Source organism: Peromyscus californicus, unplaced genomic scaffold (assembly GCF_007827085.1).
Source record: "Peromyscus californicus insignis strain IS unplaced genomic scaffold, ASM782708v3 Scaffold_23__1_contigs__length_62951481, whole genome shotgun sequence".
In the NCBI taxonomy this organism is placed as follows: Eukaryota; Metazoa; Chordata; class Mammalia; order Rodentia; family Cricetidae; genus Peromyscus; species Peromyscus californicus.
In genome coordinates this window covers 39,313,505-39,335,959 of record NW_026294534.1, presented here as the reverse complement: position 1 = coordinate 39,335,959, position 22,455 = coordinate 39,313,505, and the positions used below count along the sequence as shown (strand labels likewise).

The 22,455-nt window shown below is 41.4% G+C and overlaps 1 protein-coding gene across 1 annotated transcript in view; it reads left to right on the top strand.

The window, feature by feature from the left end:
* The window catches only part of Tenm3 (teneurin transmembrane protein 3), a 2,633,929-nt gene that overhangs the window by 2,425,685 nt on the left and 185,789 nt on the right, over positions 1-22,455 (top strand). The window contains 1 exon segment of the mRNA XM_052752285.1: positions 17,303-17,540. Within this exon segment, the coding sequence (XP_052608245.1) occupies positions 17,303-17,540 (238 nt within the window).

The following is a 22,455-nucleotide window of genomic DNA, read 5'->3' as shown; positions in this document are numbered from 1 at the left end:
GTTTCTCCAATCCTACCGGAAACTAACATATCCCCTTCTTTTCCTCAGTCGTGTGGGCCAAAACAAAAATGGTCACAACTTTGACTCCTAAAAAGCGTCCTGACTGTGCTCTGTCACGGTTAGATGTCTTCATGTCCCTAAACGTTTCCTCACATGCAAAACAGAAATGAGTTAGGGCAGTTTAAGGTGATGGTGAGATTAACTGTGAAAATGTACATTGAGCTGATAACATACTCGACTTGAATGTTTATCCTTTCCTTTCTGGAATCTCCTCCTTCTGACTTGTGTACCAGTACTTTGAGCCTGGAATTATAGTTACTCCCTGTGTATTGTTACCGGGTAAATGATTTGCTTATAGTGAAGAAATACCAAACACAAAAACAAAATGAGGGAAAGCATCTAAGTTCCTCTGTTTCTTCGTTGGGATGATGGTCTTTTAAACTCACAATCTTCTTGAGTATCAGGGGTTAAAGGAATTGTTCTGTACTGGATATGGACGTGTTGGGACGCTTTAGGAAATCGATTCTAGCTAATGGAGAGAACGTTTTTAACGTGGACTATTGCTGTTCCTTCAGTGAGCCACATACAGCCAGAAGAGTTCAAGTAAACACTGAGGTAGAGACAGAGATGGCTCTTCCCTACCGAAGGAAGGAGAATGGCCCTGAGTTCCGTGGGGAATTGGAAACTGAAGAGCCTTTTCCATGTGCATTATTCCCTAATGTCTAGAACCAGATAAGTAACCTCTAATGTTAAATGTGCAATTATCCAAACAAGATGAATGTGCAGGGTAAGGCTGGATGAGAACGTCAATCTTAATGTTAATATTTTTATTCCCCTTTATAATAGACACATAGTTGGCAAAAGCTATGTTTCGATGCGATGACCATGGTCCCCGAGGACCATGGCAGACACGGGAGAGATGTAGCCAGATTTATCTTGCATCAGCTATGGAGACAAGGCCCAGGGGAGACACATGCCAGGAAAAGACCCTTGCCATTGTCCTTGACAATAATTTTGGTCAATTGTTTTACCTTGACTAGATTTATATTTGATAAACTGCCAACTGATAAAGCGTGACACATTTCGGAATAGAGTTAACCACCAAAGCTTTAAAGTGCGGATTTTATTAACGTGCTGTAGAATTGCGGGATTTTTTAAAAAATACCTTAGCCGTTATATTCTGTCCCCTGGTACACTATTACAGTTAAAAGGAAGCAAACCTAGACGAGTAAGACATGGTAGGGAAAGAGCCCCGACCTAGATAAACTGATTCAAAATAAAGGGACAAAAGCCAAACAGAATCGTCTCCTTTTTTCACATAACTACTAATTAGGGAATTATCATGATTGTAACACAGAGATTCTGGGTCCTTAATACATGGAAATGAGGTGTTTGAGTTTCATAATTACTGGAATTATTGATAATACCAGCTTCGTCCTAATAGTAAATTATATTTTAAAAGTAAAACATGCACTTGGGCAGCACAGACCCAGTCATTGTTCAGAATTAATCCATATTAGATTCAGCTATAACATACTTTCCACGTCAGGGAAGTAGTGGATACATCTAATGATAAAGGCTGTATAGGCATGGGGTAGTATGACTTTTTCCATATCTCTGGATTAAAGCAGGTATTTGTGACGATGTACAGATGGGAGCGTGACAGATTCATGTCGAAATTTTTTATTGATACAATATCGGTTTCAGTTCATTTTGAAACTCATGGTTTTTCAACGAAGGGGTGTAGTTATTGTTAAACCCTAAGCCATCTTTCTGAAGGGGAAAAAAAAAACTTGAAAAAGATTTGTGAAAACAGCCTGCAATAAAAATCACACATGCTTCATAAAACAGTGCTTGATCGGTATCACTTGCACCATTAAGAACTAAACGAGAAAGGATGTAATTTCAGTTCTGGCATGCAATATTAATCGAAAGCCTTTAAAACATCTTGCTGATGGGAACTATGACAACGTGACATTGAAGAATTATGAGCTGAAGACATCTATCTTAATCAGATTTTCAAAGTTAATGCCGTAGAACATAACGTGGCTTCATTCATCTTTACATTTGCAAATGTTTTTGCATTTGAAATGTAAATTGATGAGTGCAAATAATACAAATTCAATACTTAAAGGTGTGAGTTTGGAGATGGAGCATATTTTAGCCGGTGTATCCTGAATATAAGGTAGTCTTTCCTGTAATAACTCACACTATTTCCATCTTTCATGACATTTTCTGAAGTATAAGCAGGCATATATGTGCTTTAAAAATTTAGTAGTAAAATCGTATATTTATAAAGACCTTGGTAGATAAAGTCATTATCTTATGAGCATAACAACATAGTCCTCAAACTTTTTTAGTTAGAAAAAGAGAAAAAAAGATTTCGATTACCTTATTTAACTAAATGAAAAGTGTCCCTATATTAAGACTTTAAATAAAAGTAATCCTTTATATTTTTTAGGTATACATTGTGCTGAGTGTTATATTTTAATCTCCTGTGTTAGAGTTACCTCATTTTTCCAGATGAGAAGCTAAAACATTTAAAATAGGAAATTGATAAACCCAATTATTAAGTTTGGATGAGGCGCCTGAACCCAACTGGTAATGGACTGAATGTCTGTTAGTCCAAACTTAGTAAGTTGAGGCTCTCACCCTGGTGATGATCTTTAGGAATAGATTGAGCCTTTGAGGAAGTAACAAAGGTTCAAGAAGCCGCAAGGGTGGCTCAACCTATGGGATTAGCATCACTATAGGAAGAGACCCCAGAGGACTGTCCCCCCAGCTCCCCAAGCCCAGCCATGGAGAAGGGCAGCCATTCTAGCCAGGGAGTTATCACCAGAAACCAGCCTTTCCACCCCTTAGTGGGGACTCCTAACCTCTAGAACTGAAACAGAGAATCTAAATTAACCCTCCTGGTCCATGGTGTTTTGTTACAGATGGTTGAGGTCTCACACACCAGATCTTCTAAACTGTTGTCTACTGTTCATTTACTTCTATGGAAGTTTTTAAATGAGCTGAAACTAAACTACTTGTGGGCTGATGGAAATCTGTGAAACACTAAGTCAGACTTTTGCTCCTCTGCGTTGGTGAGCTGGTCCTTCGTGGCATTAAGCATCCCAAAGAGGGTCACAAACTTCCAGCTACACAAATTACATCTATTGCTTTTTTTAAATGTACAATAGAACCTTATTAAATTGCCCGGCCATTGACAGCCCTTCACTTTTCACAGTACTTGCAGTTGATACAGTAATATCATACTCGTTTTCTAATTTTTGCCATTAGTCTTTTCTGTGTTAGATCTGGGTTCTTACTGTACCAGCCTGGCTTTTGTGGATATCAGTCCCTAAAGTGTTAAAAAAAAAAAAAAGTATATATTGGGGCTTGGGTAGTGTTGCATTCACATGCAAAATACATATCCCCAAGATAATAGCGTCAAAGGGGAATCAGCAGGTACGCATGGAAGCTTCAGCAATGACTATTCTTAAATCAAAGAGCATCACTCTATGGTTTCCATGGAGCAGTTCACCAGCAGCGCAAAAGCCATGAACAGAAAGAATGTAGCAGTTGCGTGGACCAGCATTGCATCTATGTAACACTTAATGATAGCGTAGCATTTCTGCCTGAAGCCGTCCTATAATTGGAAGGAAACCCTAAACAGAAGACTCAACTCAGTTTCAGTGCATTAACAGACATGATAACCTCAACCGCAGGGAACAAACGATATCACAATTCTAGGGAAGAAAATTCGGTGTCAAAGTTAGCAAGTTATAGGAAACAATTTCAGTGCCTCTATTAGGGGTTTGTTTCCTGGTCACTAATCCATTCTCAGGTTGCAGAAACATCTAAGAAATAAAAATCAGGTAAAGACTCCAATAGAGGAGAATCTCCTTTTCCGACAGTTCATTAAATAGTTTTGCTCGCTCCCTCCACCACACCCAAGATTGAACCCAGGACCGTCCACAGGCTAAGTAGTCACTCTCCCCACCCCCTTCCCCAGGTACACCTCCAGCCCCAGATCAACTTCTCTCTCAAGCTTGAAGAACATCCTGAATTTTTCAGCAAATGTTTTTTTTTAATTGTGATTTTACTGCTCAAAGTTGACTTAAATTGGTACTTGTTAACTTTTGGTGCTGGGACAACATCCTGGAGCAAACAACTAAGGAGAGGAAAGGTGGGTTTTGGTTCACCGTTTCAGAGGGCTCGGCTGGTTTCGGAGGGCTCAGCCCTTGGTCAGCTGGCTTGATTTCTGTTAGGCCTGTAGCGAGGCAGAAGCCTCATGGTGGAAGGATACTGACGAGCTCAAGGCCCTAGGGGATGGTGAGACAGTGTGGGGAGCGGGGTCTCCCTGTCTTTGAAGGGCACATGTTGTTACATGAGCTCGTCAGTGGGTGTCCTCATGATCCAGCTTCCTCAGGCAGTACCACCAACACTGAACCTTTCTGAAGGGGTACATCACCCCAACCATGTCAGAACATAACTCGGATCCACAGTGATTTTTACTACAGGTAAAGCTATTAAGAGATTAGATTGCAGCAGATGTAGGCAGAGTTTGTTTTTCAGTGAAGACAATCATTTTTAATACTTATCACTGAAAATAATGTGTGTGCGACGTAATATGATGGGGTTTTATAACATTTCCATTCAAAATAAAGTGATTTTTTTTTTATTATACGTCTGAAATGTTTTATGTTTATGACTGAAGGTAATCGCATGGGGCTTTTTGTTCTCTTCAGTTTTGACATAAGAGGAGCTCACGTGTTTCAAGATTGGATTGTGCAATACTTAAAATAGTGAGAATTTTAGAAACTGAAAATCTTCTGACTTTAGCTGAACACCCTCCTTGATCCTCACCTCATCTCCATTATGTTTTTAAATACGAGAGAAAAAAACGGAAGCCTAGTAGTTAATGCATTTACACAGAATCATGTTTTAACTGCAGCAAATATTCACCTATTTCTCCTGCGCCCTTTCCTAGTATCTTCCTGCTGTACCAGACATTTCCTTTGATAAAGAGGATGTTCTCTGAAAGGCATCACAAATTCTGCACTGTTGGGAATATTTGATTTGCTTTCTTTCCTCCTAAGTCATATAACGATATAGCTTCCAGTTGCCTTCTAGTCTGTCTTGACCCATATTGCAAATGTGTTTTATTTATATCATACTGTATACTCCACTTAAAGTCAATAAAAGTTAATTGCACTAAAATCAAATGCTCATTAGGTAATAAGAGGAGAGAGCAGTGTTTATCGATTATATGCCGACAATTCTTTATTGTCAAAATTGAGACAGCTTCTTTCTTTTCTTTTGCTTATTCTCAGGTAAATTAGATGAGTACACAAATATCTCAAAAACACACGTGGAGACTTTTAAAGGTTATTTTTTTCTATTTTTCTATGCATGTATGATAGAAATATCCTGTGTGTGTTTCTCTTAGAAATAATTATGCACAACTATTAATTCTATAGAGAATAATATGTCTGGCATTACTGGTGATAATGACATGGCCAGATGAATTACTTTAACCAGTAAGACAACCGCTTACACTTATTTTCACACACTGAACTGTTGGGGTGCTAACAGATGAACTGTTTTTGAGCTCCAGTCATAGGAGACATAGGAAGATCCATCAAAGAGAAGTGTGGTGGTTTGAATAAGAATATCTCCCTATAGGCTCATATATTTGAATGCTTGGTCACCAGGGAGTGGCACTATTTGAAATGATTATAAGGATTCGGGGGTGCGGTCTTACTGGGAAAAGTATGTCACTGGAGGTTTTAGGTTTCAAAAGCCCACACCAGGCCCAGTTTCTCTCTGCCTATGGATCAGGATGCAGAGCTCCCAGCTACTTCTCCAACACCATGTCATCTTTGGCATAATTATGACTTGATTAAATATGTAATGCATTTGCAGTTGTACATGGGATAGTTATATCATGTTAGGTGTCATTATGGTGTGGTTATTGCTTTCATTTGAAAGTTAAACATGACATAAGGAGACAGGATTTTGTCAAGTTGACAAGAGGTGGCTTTGTGATGTGATTTTATTCTTGGTTGTAAACTTGATTACATATGGAATTAACTATAACCCACATGCTGGGCATACCCTGAGGGATTTTTCTTAATTAAATCTTTTGAAATGGGAAGACCCATTTCTTATCTGGATGTTTGAGGTTGGAAGATACACATTTAATCCAGGTCTTTTGAGGTGGGAAGATTCACCTTTAATCTGGGCTACATCTTCCGATGGTAGTCTATATATAAATAAAGGACATGAAAAAGGGAAGCTTTTCATTTTTTACCTGCTTGCTCTCACCCTTGCTAGCAAGTCCATTCCTTCACTGTCATTAGAGCCCACTTCTTCAGGATTCTGGTATATACTGAAGACCAGCTGAGATACCCTGCCTTGTGGTTTCTCAGACTTTCTGTTCATAGGCAGCCATTGTTGGATTAACTAAACCACAGCCTGCAAGTCATTCTAATGAACCCCCTTTCTATTCATAGAGAGATGTACTCTATAATTTCTCCTACTCTAGAGAACCCTGACTAATACAGAGTTGGGTACCAGAGGTGGTGTCTAGAATAGACTTTCCAATTTGCCAACACCTGCAGTTACTGAAGCCTTGGCTGGGGGCTCCAAGAGCACTGAAAACCCAAGCCAGGACCAGTGTCTTTCTCTTCCTGATGTCTGTGTATCCCTATGTGGAACTCTCAGCTCCTTCCCCAGCACCATGCCTGCCTGAATGCCACCATGCCTCTCACCATGATGATAGTGAACTAAACCTCTGAAACGATAAGTGAGCCCCAATTAAGTCTTTCCCTTTATAAGAGTTGCTATGATCATGATGTCTCTTTGCAGTAATAGAACACTGACTAAGACAAGAAATTAATATTAGTCGTGAGACATTACCTCCTAAATAAAAATGTATCCTCCTATGCTATTCTCAAATAACAAATAAAAAAAGAAGAAATAGTCACATGAAATGAGGAGGGGTCTGTTTTCTGTAGAACACTGTCGATGTAAGCATGGTGTTTGGAACTTTGGAGCAGGCTGTGGGAATCCAAAAATAATTCTGTTCTGTCTTCCTGGGATTCTTAGGGAATGCACACTGAGCTTTTCCACTCTTTCTGTCTCTGAATATCCATCTGCAAGAAAGCATTCTTTATCATTCTGCTGCTGTGTGAGTGATTTTCCTATTGATTTTCTGCTTTCCTATTGGTTGTTACTCTCTATAGTTGCTTATTGTACACTCTGCAAACCATCCAATGAGATTTTAATTCCAGTGGCTGAGCTTGTCCCCACCAAACTGCCTCATTTCCTTTTTCATAACATCTAATTCCTGTGTTCTAAATTTTAGGTCCTTAAACATTTCAGACAACCAGCAGAATTCCTTATTGTCTGCCCTCTGGTAATAGAACACATCAAGGGTTGGGGCATTTGCCGAGGGTCTCAGGTACAACTGAGGCATGACGTCTGGTCTCTTCCCTGTTCATTAAGAAGGTCCCAGAGGTTCAAGCACCTCAGAGAGGTACAGCAACAGCCCCAGTGCTCTCAGCCCTCACTCCATCCCCTCTGCTCTGGCTCCTCCTTCCTTCCCCGTTCAGTGGTACTGACCTAAAGCCAAGGGCAAGATCAGCTGCAGGGCTGGGGTGAGCAGCTGCCCTTTGCCTAGACCACAGCCTGGCAAACTATATGTGCTCAAAAGATGTGCTTAATTAACTAACTAATTAATTAACTACATTAATCCATGAAGGTATCAGTGCCTGTCACCAGCACCCTGGGTGCCTCAATTTGAGAGCTGCCATATCACCTTAAGTAGGGAGTAAGGGGGGTCCTCCTGACAAAAAGTAAAGGTATGAAGAATCAGGCTTTTTTTTTCTCTTCCAGACAGGGTTTCTCTGTGTGTAGCCCTGGCTGTCCTGGAACTTGCTTTGTAGATCAGGCTGAACTCAAACTCAGATCCATCTGCCTCAGCCTCCAGAATGCTGGGATCAAAGGCGTGCACCACCACACCCAGCTGCCTGTTTTTTTGTTTTGTTTTGTTTTATTTTGTTTTGTTTTTATTCTTTAAGCCTCATGTGGAAATATAACTCTAAGAAACCAAAGCAAATTCTCCTGATCCCAGACGTGGAGAAAATGGGCCCATCTCTGTGCACTCAAGTGACATATTCTCTGTCATGGGGAGTCTCCAGGCAGCTTGCTAATGTATCACTAAAGATTTTCATAGTCAAACAATCAGTTGTATGGGTGACCGAGACAAAAACCATATTATGTGTTTCCATGAAATCTTAAGAGCTTTTAAATCACTTTTGATTTTCCTTTGGGTGTGTAACCGTGTGACATGAACTTACAGCAGTGAAAAATTTCAAGCAGTGCTGTATTTTAATGTGGGGTTTGTAGAGGCATTTAAATGGACAGTTCGCATGTAGACATTTGACGTCTCGGAGAAGCTGAGTGAGTAATCAGTAGAGGTACATACGGGTTTGTGCCGGAAGTGATTGTCTGGGCAGGTGACATCTCTCTTTGCAGATTGCACTGTGCTGTTTCGAGTGGTTATCTTATTAATGCAGTGTTTTGGGGTGGGTTGCAAAGGAGAGAAAAGATAACTCCAGATAATCAATCAGTGCTTTGATGGGGCCTCTGTTGGGTCTGTAGTCTGGCTTTAAACACGTGTTCTCTGACTCACACTTTGGCCCCATTTGCAAGGAAGACTGTTGCTAACTGGTTTTGCCTTTCTAGAGAAGTGGGTATTAGTTACTTACAATCTATGTGAGATTGTTGGGACAAAGAAATGTTTTTATTTATTTATTTATTTTTTATTATTATTATTTAGAATTTACTATTTCCACTGTGGTGGAAGTCAGTTCCTAACTCTGAACCTTGCTATACTGCGGTTTAGACCCTAGCACGCTAGCCCTCAGGAGTCGAAGCCAAAGCAAGCCATCCCTCCTGGTTATGCATACTAGGGAATCCTCCCTAAAGCCGTGCTCAGGGGAGCTAAGAATAGTCTTTTTTTTTTTTTTTTTTTTTTGGTTTTTCGAGACAGGGTTTCTCTGTGTGGCTTTGCTCCTTTCCTGGAACTCGCTTTGTAGACCAGGCTGGCCTCGAACTCACAAAGATCCGCCTGCCTCTGCCTTCCGAGAGAGCTGGGATTATCTTAAAATGCAGAAAAGCAGAGGCTTCTTGTGTTTCAGTGTGGTGACCCGCTTTGAGAGGGAGGTGGCTCCGAAGAGAAAAGGCTTGTTTGTGACGGTTGGGGATGGGGAAGAGCAAACTGGAAAGGGAAGCCAGAATGAATCCATTTTAGGGGGGAGAAAGGCAGACTCCACCCACCTCTTCCCCACAGGCAGCCCGATTGGTCCCAGCATTGGGAGCACCAGCTCTTAGAGGGCTGACAGCAGGTGTCACGTGGTGACTCAGCTTGCTGGCTTAGTGGCTTGTGCATACCCCATACCCATCATCTCGGTGTTCTTTAGCACTTCTGCAAATTAGAAAGAAGTTCCTCGGGCTGGGAATTATAGCTCAGTTGGTCGGCACATTTGGCTTGCACACAGGAAGCCCTGGGTCCTGGCTTCGAGTCCCGACATAAACATAAAACAACATATAACCAGGGGTGGTGCCACAGACCGTGAGCCCCAGGAGTCAAAGCAAGATAACCGGGACCTCAAGGTCATCCTCTGTTACAGGGAGTGTTTGAGGCCAGCCTGGGCTTACCTGAGAACCCATCTTATATGGGTCGTATGTTGCTTTATGTTTCCAGTCTTTCATCCTCACACTCTCTGCCCTCCCTGCCTCTGCCTCATCTCCTGACCTCTGCCCCCATCCCCATTGCCCTCTGTCTACCTTCCTTTTGGCCATTTACCAACACGCTTTCCTCGAACTGCATGCAGTTTTACTCTATTCAGAAGCAGCACAATATGACTCCAGCTCCCTTCAAATTAGGGTATGTCTTCCCTGGGGGCCTCCGCAAGCCAGCCTGCCTCCGACATCCTGGCGAGGAAGAGAGGGGTGTCATGAAGGAGGCGGTTGGGACAAAGCAGTTTCCGGAGCTGTGGCGACTCTTGTCCCAACTGTGCACACCTGCTCGGTGCAGGCGTCTGTCCCTTCTCTCTCCTCATCTCACACCCGCCTTTCCCCTGCTGCCTGCCACCCCGAGCACACACACACACAGAGAGGCACATGTCACTCGGATGGAGCTCTGTTACCTCCCGTCAGGTGTTATTTTCGCTCCCAGCTTTCACACTCAGATGTCCATTTCCACTCTGTCCCCCCAAGCACCACAGCCGCCTCTTGTAAACCACGGAGGAGTTGAAGCGGAGATGCACTCAGCATTGTGGTGCACCAGCAGGGCTTTTCACTGAACACACACACACGCACACACACACACACACACCAACAACAACAACAACACTTCAGCTGGACGTGGAGGTGTGTCCCCATAGTGCCAGTTTCTCAGGAGGCAGAGGGAAGAGGATTTGTTCGAGCCCGTGAATTTGAGGCCAGTCTGGGCAGCATAGCAAGATTCTAAATGTTCAAACATTTGATGCTCTTTTTTATTTCCTTCGTATGACAACATCAAGGTCCTTCTTGGTAGAAAGGCAAGAGTTTGGTTTACCTTTGGTTCCTATGACATTAGTATGAGTTATTTACCTGTTGACGCAAATTGTCCCTTCAGATGATCTTGGCTGAGTGATGTTACTTGTTCTGATTATAGCATTCGTGGTTGACAAGGTTCTTCTCTTACTTGGTTTTCCCTCAGGATTTTTCATCTTCTCCGAAAGGACGTGTTTCTTCCCTAGTCTTTATAACAGTTACCTTTATATTAACTGTTATACCAGGCACTGTGTCTTTTAGGTCCTTCAGTGATGCTCAGAACAATTAAATAACATTGAAGAACATATTCCATGAAAAACAAGTGCCCAGTTTATTATTCTTTGTGTGGACAGACATTTCAGTCCACGTACTGCTGACAGTTGGGTTGTTGAACACAAAGAGTCGTCCGAAGGCTCAGTTCCGCCCCCAGACAGACAGAGCTCCAGGAATGCAGACTCTGTGGGGATCTGTACATTGCCTGATCTAACCGGAGTCTACCCCGTTCTTCACTGACTTCTGTGACTTCTAGCACTAATTGTCAACACTCCTGTTTGCTGTCTACCACGAGTCTCCCACACAAGTAGATTTGACACAGAAGCAGATGGCCTTAAGTGACGCTGTTAGAGAACATTCTTTCATAGCCAAGGTTGCAAAGTGACCAGAATCGTTCCTGTCTAGCTTCTGTGTTTCATAAAATCTATGTTTAAGAAGCATCTGCCATATAGTTCAGGCAACTTAGTAAATGAAACCAAGTAGTCATTGGGCTCTCATAGAAACTGTAACAGCAATCTGATCATGAGAAAATTTAAAAAAAAGAAGAGCAAGACAAGGTAGTGATTGCTGTCTTACATAATGCCGGAAGCCACAGAGTTTATTTTGTTACACAGAGAATAGTTTTAAAGAGGTTATTTTCCAAAAGACGCTTACATACACATGCGTGCACATGCAGTCGTGAGCACGTAAGCACACACACATTTATTTATTTGGAAGCCTTTATAATCATAAGCTTTACAATACAAGGACAACACATATTTGATAAACCAGATTATCAATATAATATTTTATATATCCTTTCATATTGTGGTTTATAAGAATATGTAAAACATAAGCTTCCAATTTTTGCAGATCTTTTTAAACGTGTAGATTTTAAGTATCAAAACAATGGATGCAGTTGCAAAACATGCTCCTAAAAACCAGTATTGGCAATGAGTGACTTTGTTCTCCTTCTCAGTGAGGTGATCAAAGTATATTGTATGAAAAAATTTAAATAAAAACTATTCATCTTTATTTCATTTAATAATAAATATTCATTTATTTTTCTTTATAAAAGCAATGTGTTTGCACTCACTTTTTGTTGCTGTGGTACAATACAAGGGAAGGCAGCTTATGCTTTCAACGTGTGAGCATTTGGGGCCATCTCATATCCAAATGCATAAATGCCATGAAATCAATAACATTTTTAAAAAGAAATCTTTGAAGTACGATACTTTGTGAAGGTACTATGAAATCCTAAGACATTCACAGTGTGGCGTGTGCTTCTAAGGACCTTGGCATTTAGTTGGGAAGCTAGGCATCTTTACAAATAGCTTTTCAACTAACAGCACTGTACGTAAGCTCTGCTTTGTAGCCGCCTAATGCTTCTAATGTAATTCTTCAAAAATATATATCCAGTGCGTATTTTTGCTTAATTTTTTTCACATAATATGTTTTGATCATGTTTTCCTCCCTCCCACAATTCCTCCCAAATCCTCCTCACCTCTCTAGCCACCCAACTTTATATTTCTCTCTTGCATTTTTTTTCCTCTCTCTCTCTCTCTCTCTCACACACACACACACTAAAACAAAAATCAATAGGACAAAAACTGCCAAAACAAAATGAAACACACAGCCCATGGATTCCGTTTTATGTTGGACAACTACTCCTAGGCCTGCCCTGGAGTGTGGTTAGTATACCCTGTAATACTCTGTTGGAGAAAACTGACTTTCCCTTCTCCAGAAGTTATCTGTTGCAAATAGTGTCTTAGTTAGAGCTGGGGCTTTGTGTCCACTTCCTTCTTTCAACACTGGGACCCCGTCTGTATTGAACTTGTGCCGGCCTTCTGTGGGCTGCCACAGTCTCTGTGAGCTCACGTGTCCATCAGTCCCGTTGTGTCTGAAAGACTATTTCCTTGACGGCCTCCATCCCCGCTGGCTCTAACCAGCTTTCTACCTCCTCTTCTGCATAGATCCCTGAGCCCTGAGGGGAAGGGTTTGATGGAGACCTCTCGTGAAGGATGGAGTGTTCCAAAGTCTCTTGCTCTCTGCACATTGTCCAGCTATGGGTCTCTGTATTTATTCCCATCTACAGCGAAAAGAAGTGTCTCTGGGGTGGGAGTTGAGCAGGGTACTGGTCTGTGGGTGTAGCATGAGCTCAAAGATGAATTGAAGTTAAAGGGTCACAAGGCCTGCAGAATTGACCGTGGTACAGAGGGGAAAGTAAAGGGAACTATGAAAAAGAACAGGAAACTTCCTAAGCAGAGTTAGAGAGGAGATAGTAGTTTCCACCAGGAAAAGTCAGGAGCGCCGCGTTTCTTAGAGGTTGAAGCAAGTGGGATTTGCATGTAGAAAAAGGAAGGACCACATTTTAACAGATTAAGACAACTACAACTCAGAGGAAGGATGGATGAAGGTCGTGCCTGGGGCCAAGTTTGCCAGATGTACGCTGAGCTTCCTTTTTCTCTTCTTCCATTTTAATTTTTGTCTTATTTTATGTATTTTGTCTGTATGTATGTCTGTGTACCACTTGCATGCCTGGTGCCCACAGAGGCCAGGAGGTTGCATTAGATCCTGGGGAACTGGAATCAGGGATGATTGTGAGCCCTCATAGAGATGCTGGGAATCAAACTTAGGTCCATCCTCTGGAAGAGTAGCCAGTGTTTTGAACTGATGAGCCATCTCTCAGCCCCAGGGCAGGCAGGCAGGCAGGCAGGCAGGCTTTCTTTCTCTCTCTCTTTCTTTCTTTCTCAAAGATTTATTTATTTATATTATTATAAAATTAGGCATGTGTATGTGTGGAGTGTATACATGTGAGTTTAGAGACCCGTGATGCTAGAGGCATCAGAACTCTTGGCAGGTGTGAGCTGTGTACCATGTGTGCTGGGAACTGAACCCGGGTCCTCTGAGAGAAAAGTACGTGCTTTTAACTGCTGAGCCATCTCTCCAGCTCCATGTGCTGGGCTTTCTGTGACCAAATTTCGCATTCACTCTGAAGTTATTTTTATGTTGATAGACACTAGGAAGCCATCTGTAATTTTCCAGAATTCCAGCGGCGTCCTCAGATCTGGGTCTCAGTGATGCATGAGGTCTGTTTGTCCCAAATCCTTAGATCCAAAACCGTTTTGTAAGTCTGAGCAAAGCTTGCCCTCGGTAGATTACTTCAACCCAAAGGCCAAAGTTGCAGCCTGAGTTGTCCTTAGGAGGATCTGCCCATCTGAGTTAGAATCTCAAGCATTTTAATAATCTCCAAGTCTAGACACTGTTCTCTGTTACTTTATGTCCATTTTTGAACCTTGGACCTAAATGTTTCCCTGGATAATGTTTTTATGTACAGACTCCAAAACGAATTCTCTCTGTTCTCCGTATGAGTCATAGTTACATTCATTTTAGGCAAATATTTTGTTTTTTAAGACTATTCCAAGTCATGCAACTGATCATATTTATTCTTTGTGTTGGAAGCTGTGACGTTGACAGCCACATTTTTATGCCACTTTAAAACTGTAGAGAGCTGTGTAGTCCTAGATCTGTCTTACTCTTTCCTACTTGTGTTCCTTTTCTCTGTCATCTTTTCTGGCTGTGTTTAGCTTTATCTCGTCTTGCTAGGACTTACATGCTTGCTCCATGTTGAATAGATCAGTGGAGATAAATACACACTCCAGCTATGTCCCATGTGCCCAGAATCTTGAGAATGGGTGTAAATTTGGAGTCCATGGATATGGCTTCTGTCCATGATATGCTGTAGAATTTAAACATCCAGCTCTCCCACTCAGACTCCACTGTCTAAGTCTGTAGAGATCAGGGCCTTCAGCACTTAGACCCGCCTGCCTGATAGAGCTCTTGACTGAGTAGCCAAATGAAAAGGGGTCCCAGCAGCAATAATGCATTACTCAAGTAGCTGCATGGGTCACAGGAAGTACTGGAGCTCTTGACTGAGTAGCCAAATGAAAAGGGGTCCTAGCAGCAATAATGCATTACTCAAGTAGCTGCATGGGCCACAGGAAGTACTGGTGCCTCGCATGCTGCCTGCTAAGTCCTTAGTAAATGCTTACCAAAATGAGCAGTTGAAGCTAGGGAAACTTGGAGCAGATTTCTGACACCTTAAATGGGACTTTTCCGTAATGGTTACGGGTTGATTTGTTTTAAGAAGAATCCTGAACTAACATATTCAAATCCATGACGGGGATCTTCAATTGATTTGGCGTTTAATAGCAACCTCCACACCCATACACTTTATTTCACCATTTATACAGAGAGTTCACTTCAGCACTGACTCAGCACGTCCCTGTAACACAGAGCCTAGTTACACGTTTGTGGAATGAACGGCCAAATGGAGGAGTAAATGGACAGCTGGGTAGATTTTACTGAATCCCTAGAGTTGTGCCAAGATCATATGTCACGGGGCTCTACCGCGACTCCTCACAAAGAGTTATTAACTTGGGTTTTCCAGTTCCTCGATGCCTCTGTTTCCCGCAGACAGTTTAGTAGCTGCTGGGACAGATATGCGTAAAGTGCGATGCCATTCTCGGATGGCACCAAGCTAAAAAGCATGGCGTCATCCGGCCCCTCCTGCCTTCTAGGCCCAGTTTCATCACCTGTTTGAACGGGTGCTGCTTTCTGCTCTGTTTCCATTCTCTGCCCTCATGGCTGCCGCTTGCCATGGCATGCTCTGAGCAGCTTCCTAAACGTGCCTCCCAGCTTTCTGTAGACAATCTCGTCGTGCACACTCGTGCGGAGGAAGACAGCCCTAATTAATTACACGAGACCTGAATAAAGAATCGTCCGTGGGGTTTAAACTGGGAGGCTTGGTGTTGTGCAAGAGCTTCAACTCTGTACCGTTTTAGCCCGGCTAGTCCTTCAAAAGCTCACTGCATTTTAAGTGAGAGTTAGACCTTCATTTGTCCTGATCACCAAGGCACTGAGTCAGGGAAGATTTTTGAGGTTTCTAGTGTGGGGAACTTCAGGAATAGCGGCTGTACGAGGAATTCCCTTGCTTTTATGTATGCAGATATTTCCTCTATGCTTTTCATTGCAGGAGTGAGAAGTTGTTGGCTATTAAGTTACATGATAGGGATTATTAGACACCATTAGAAACACATAATAATCACTGATGTTATATGTTATGGGAGGAGCTATTTGGTGATCTGCTAAAGAAGTTTGATAATGTAATCACCCTATTACACATCATGTATTCATTTCGTGCAACCAGAATTACAGTGTGTGACTGTATTATTTACCTTAATAATCACTGCTGGGTTTCACATAGTCTATGAAAGATAGTCACTATGTTTCCTATTCTCTTTTAATATAGGTATTTATATTAATAGCATGATTTAATAAGACACTTTAAAATTATGTTGCATTTTGAACTATACTTAATAATATAGGAATAAGATAATAAATTTGACATTAAATTAAGGAGTCACTCTTCTGATAAAATACAGTATTGGTCAATTCAGTAAAATATATGTCCAAAGTTAACTCATGCAAAGTAGATCTCAGATGTTACAACGACCTGTGATTTTTAGCTGATGATTTACTAGCTCTAGAGAATTTCCCCCATAGTTACAATGCAATATTATGTTTGTATTTTGAAAATGTCAGACCTCTTATGATTCGGAACAAAATATTTGTACCACTGATCTAAAGGCAGGAGGTGCTCTGGTCACCTATGACTCACTCCAAAAATGTAGTTATACTGCATACTGTGAAATTGGGAAATCTGTTCTGTGTGTGTTCTAATGGATGTAACGGTCATTAAGTATATGAGTCTTCTGACGTTGTAATCAGATGTGATTCAGTCTGCTAAGTATCCATGAAGCAACATCTGCTTCACAGAGTGACCTTCTGCTACAGAATGCTTAGCGTCTATTAGTGGATCATAGCACGGAGCCGCCTTGTTTGAGATGCACTAAACTAGAGCAGTCTACTGCTGTTTAGCAACTAGCTTGTAATAATTTATTGCAGTTAAATAAAGCTTAAAAAAAACTCCATTAAATAATTACAGGGATTATATGCATTTCGAAAACCTTTGTGTTCTACCGAAATCACCCATTTAATTTCAGGCTTGGTTTGTTAAAAAAAAAAAAAAAAAAAAAAATCTGAAATCTAAAGGCACATTAGGGGAGCCGTCAGATGTTGTTTTCTGTAGGTGTTAATAAAACCAGATGAAAAAAAAAAGTCTGAAACAAATTAAAACCAAAAGCAATTTTGCCATCTGTTGTATATTAATTAGAACTTTGCGTATCAAGGGTAAACTTGGTCTTTGAGAATGTCACTGAGCACTCACTTAATAGAATAATATGCAAATGCGCTAGGTTGTGGATGTTTATGCAGTTTTTAATTCTAAGCTCTGCGGGACGGTGGTGGGGCATACGCACGCACGCACGCACGCACGCGCGCACGCCTACGTACACGCGGAAATATATAATGAGTTCCTCTCTTGTTTCTCTTTCTGCAGAGCAACCTGCAAACAACCCAGGCCAAGCCACCCTGCAGCCTTTACCGCCTTCCCATAAGCAGCACTCTGCGCAGCATCACCCATCTATCACGTCTCTCAATAGGAACTCCCTGACCAATAGAAGGAACCAGAGTCCGGCCCCGCCGGCTGCTTTGCCCGCCGAGCTGCAAACCACACCCGAGTCCGTCCAGCTGCAGGACAGCTGGGTCCTTGGCAGTAATGTACCACTGGAAAGCAGGTAACACCCGCGCTCGAGGTTGTCGTATCCTTCCGTGGCCGTTAGGATCACTCCGCGCCCAGGCAGGGTCGATGCTGCGCGCTATGTCCAACAACGCATAGTTTGAAGCCGCTAGAGTTCAAAAATAAGCTAGTCCGACACTTTTCCTCACTTAACAGAAATTTATCATCATTATAGCCTCGGTGTTTTGTCTTTTTTAAGATCAGTTCCAGATTGTTGGGAATGTCTTAGGAGCTAGATCAGCGAAGTTTTCATCTCTTCACACATTTTTGTTCCTTACAAGAGGTGAGACTCTGTCCCCTCAGCAAAACTGTTCCCTAATTGCGATCTTTTTTTTTTTTTTTTTCCACATCTACGCTTACCAGGCAGGAGGGGAAGAGAAGGAGGTATAAACAGTGGCTGTCAATCCCGTGCAGCTTTACTCGACGATTGTGTTGGACAGCTGATTGACTCTAGACTTCTTCCACCGCCTGTATGGTGTCCATGTTTTGTAAGCTCATGGTGGACCCAAGTGCAGAAACTTACAAATAAGTCAGATGACCTTATGTTAAAAATACCGTAATTTTTTTTTCAGTGTAAGGGGAAGCAGTCTCTTTAAACTTCATCCCAGCATTATTTCCAAAGACACTCAAAATAGAGGGCTGTAGGGCCCCGAGGGAATGCCCTGTCCCCAGAATACAGAACCCACAACCAAGCTCTGGGTGTAGAATCCATCTACGAATTCTGAGTTCTATTAGAAAATTCCTCCTCTGAGGGAACACAATCACTATCCCTAAAAATTCCATTCTGTGGTTATAATCAGATACGTGGTTGTCTGAACCCTACAAAAAACCACAGTGGCACATTTGTTGATGATTTCTTTTCAGTCCTTCTGGATCCAACACCAACATGTCATATGCAGTGTGTGATGTAGTGGGGTTCCGAAATTAGGCACTGCAGCATGGGCCAGGCCCCGGTGTTTGTCTGCTCACACGAAAATCTCACTTGATGCAAACTATCCTAAACTAATCCATTTCATTATTCAGTATCTCCCGATTCATAAAACTCTTTCTTCAGATGCACTTTCTTCAGTCACGGCTTCTTGGTGTTGTGGTGTGGACAAATTGTCCTTTACCTTCTTAGTCATCGCTGGGCTGCTCTCGAAGCGAATGTCCTCTACCACACCCGCTCTTTATTTCTGTGATTCACTAACGTTTGATTCGGCTCGGAGGAAATGAATTACCGCCATATAAGAGCTCAAAAATAGTGAACTCTGGACCCACGCGAGAAGGCTCCCTGCCCCCCATGCCAAATGCAGAGCCCATGGCCAACTTCAACCCTTAAATGATCTGCCAGGCGAAGAGGGTATCTCGTGGTGAATAAACTGTTATTTCTTGCCATTAGTTCTGTGATCTATACTAATTCTGCTCTGAGGATGCGCTAGCAGGAGGTTCTCGCTGTTGGTTATCAACAATAAGAGTCATTCCGTCTTTTCTTTCACTGTTGACCTAAGCAAGGTTACAAAGAACTCCTGCCTTTTTATCTGTAGTGCCAGCCAATAGTCGTTGAGTTTTATTGTTTATTTTGTATTTCCCTTCTGGGAGAAATTAGGAAAAGAAATAGAAAGGAAAGCAGGCAAACAGAACTTCCTTCATCCGAGACAAAGAACCATGTGTATGGATTTTTCTTTTTCTCACAAGGTTATTAAGCATGGACCTAAATTTACCTGGCTTAATTAATTAGTACCCACTGAGTATCGAATCAACACTGACTCACCATTGTCGTCTTGTAAATTTTATTAGGAAAAAAGTAATTTTCCAGTTGAGTCATCAAATTGAATATGGATAATTGCGCTGCAGTTGACAATAATTGTTTTGACAAAGATTTATGAAATACGTCCAGTTAAGTCATCAGAAACGTGTTTCATTTTAGTGATGTTGTATAACACAAAAGCCCCCCAAAACTGCTAATAAGAGAGTCAGTATTCCTTGAAGTTGCGTGTTACGGTGAAGAAATTTAGAATAAGTTTGAGAAAGAGAAGGTACGTTCTTGTTGTTCCTTGTGTAGTAATTCTGGGTGCCTGGAATTTCAGAAAGGAAAGTCGCTGGTTAGAAGACAATAATCCATCCTATCTGTGTGTAAAGCCATTCCCAAGGGAAGCAGTTACCAAGGTTTTCTTCCACTGTAAGGTTGTACCATTATGAGTCATCAATGGGATGACGTAGTTTTGTGAATGGATGTAGGAGGGGCAGTTAATATTGTCCCACTAATAATTAGGAAGAGTAATGCGTTCAACATTTGTGTGTCGTGTTAACAAAAACCTAGCCTGTAGTGCAGCTTGGTTGTTCTTCTCATTAGCCAAGGTTCACCTCTTATGGTGGTGCTAATAAAAAAGACATGATATTTCAACTCGCAGGCACTCGGTGAATAACACTAAGCCGTGAAGTGAAAATCTCACACCGCGCGGCCGCGGTACTACTGTGGTTTCTTTAATAGTCTCACTTGGTTGGAATTCTCGAGGTGAAGAAGCAGTATTATTTATCATTGATTTTTTTTTTCTTTTTTAGTTAAGGTTCCCTATTGAGTATGATTCTCAAGCTCAGTTTCAGCCTTATTAACAGCTTCATCCCGACCTGCATCTACCTTTAACTGTCCTTGAATTCAGTGTACCATTTCATCCCTGGCACTTCCATAGCTTTTACACACACTTGTTTATTAATCATGTTTCTGCCATTTAAACGTTATAAGCTGTAAAGTATAAAATTCAGTTCTAGGGAGTTATGGGTATAGATTTTTCCCTCCTCTTACCTCGTTCTTTTCTTCTCTGCAGATATAGATAATATTTGGTAAAATTTACCTGGGATAATCCATGAAAATCTCAGTGATCTGTAAATTTACAGTTTATATGAATAAACACAGAAAGGATAAAGGCCTTTCTGCCCTGTCCTATATAATTCAATTTTGATTTATTAGAAAGCATTTTTTTTTCACTAGGCAATTTCTTGCTTCCACAAAAAAATATGTATTTTCTTTCTCTGATGAGTTTATTCTTTACTATTCCTGGAGACAATCAATACTACCAGACACTCTACTCTTCTACATGGTAACCGGCTTTGCTCACTCTGCAACCTCCAGTGAGATTCAGACGTGCCAAGATTTACGTCAAGATCCGAATTAGCTTTAGAAGTTCAAAATGACCGTAATCTGTAGCAATCGGTGCTACACTCAATATGGAACGGTGTCCCTCACGGTCCCTTCTCCTCAAGTTCAGTTATTGCACTTGGGAGTGGTAGCTGTTAGGATGTTGAGAGCCTAGAGCTACCGCATTGTCCTGTATGTTATAGTTCAGCTCCTTCTGTGTGTAATAACAGCTGCTCCAAGAATACACAGAAGCCAATGAAGAGCTTAGGCTTGACCTAACCCAGCAATAGCACAGTACAGGAACTCAATGACAAGCCTTGACCCTAAATGACTGTAAGTTTCATTGTCTTCAAGCCCCTAGTTTCTATGAATTAAGTAGCGTAGTAGTTACCTTTTAGATGTTAACAAAATAGTGGCCACTTAATAAATGATTTATTAAAGTCTCATTTTATTATGACATTTGTTTTGGCATTGATAGTTCATTAATTATCTTCCCATAGCTTTTTACCTAGCAGTTTAGTACTGCTCAGCTAATTATTAATGCATGAAAATGCATATTAAATTACCTCTTTATTAGTGCATTTTTAATTTGACTATTGAAAGCCCTGGGCTTCTTTCATGTAAGATCAATTGCTTTGCATTTTAAAAAAACAGAATACTTAGGTGGAAGTATTGTTTACTCACTACATTATCCTTCTGCCTCCCTTTTCTATGCTTTTAAGTGGTCCTAAGGAAAAGCAAGACAACCATACAAACACCAGACTTGAATCAATCATGCCTATAAAAACTGTGGGCAGTCTCGCAGTCTCTCATATGTGGTGACCTGATGATACCAAGAGAAGTCTTTTCCACCTGAAAAATTGTACATCCACCTCCTGAGTGAGAAGGAAATGTCTGCTGTCATTAGCAAGTCAGTGAGTAGTAGGACTGAGTGTAGTTACAGCTGTTGCTACAAGTAAAATATGCCTGGGCAGGTAGCCCATTAACGTCAATTGACTGACTAAGGCCTCGCCTTTGTTCAAGGTAGCTTGGGGATACCCAGGGACTCCTGTGGGGAAAGAGGAGAATGTCACACTCTAGAAAAGAGACGTAAAAGAGACGCCAAAGTTATTGATCACACATTTTGAAATCAGACCTGGTCCTAGGCTAAGAAGGTCTTAACCATTCAAGGTTTATTATCGTCCTTTTAAAGTAAGCTTTTCTAAAAATGATGAAGTAATTAATATAAGTCAGTTGGACCCTAAAGCAGTGGTGTGTCGTCTTTTATAGTAGCTTAGGGTGTTTCTTAAAGGGTCTATACAGAGATTTGACGTGTGGGCATTTGAGAGAAAAGGAAAGGAAGGAAGAGAGAAGAGAGCAATGCAGTGAAGAATTTGCTGGGTGCTACTTGAGGCATATTTCAAGTTGCCACTTAAACTCCTTTTTCTCTGTGACAGGAGGTGACATAGAACTAATCGGTGCCTTAGCTCTGTATTGACCATGTACTTCATCCAAACAGTGACACATAAAATAACATGTTTAAACCTCTGTTGTTCCCGACGTTCAAACTTGTATTCCCAAGGATGAAGTTAATTTTAAGTCTGTAGTTTCTTGGTCCTAGGGTGATAATTATGAAAGATCAAATGTGAGGGTAGCCTTTGATTGAGGGCAGTTGTGACTAAGAATTTGAACTTCTCTAGTTTCTATTTGATTTGCAGCAAATACTTAATCACTCATCGTTTGTTAATTCATTCACACAAAAGGCTCCTGCTGAATTCTAAATATGGGGATCCCAAAGTAATATGTAAATGTTTGT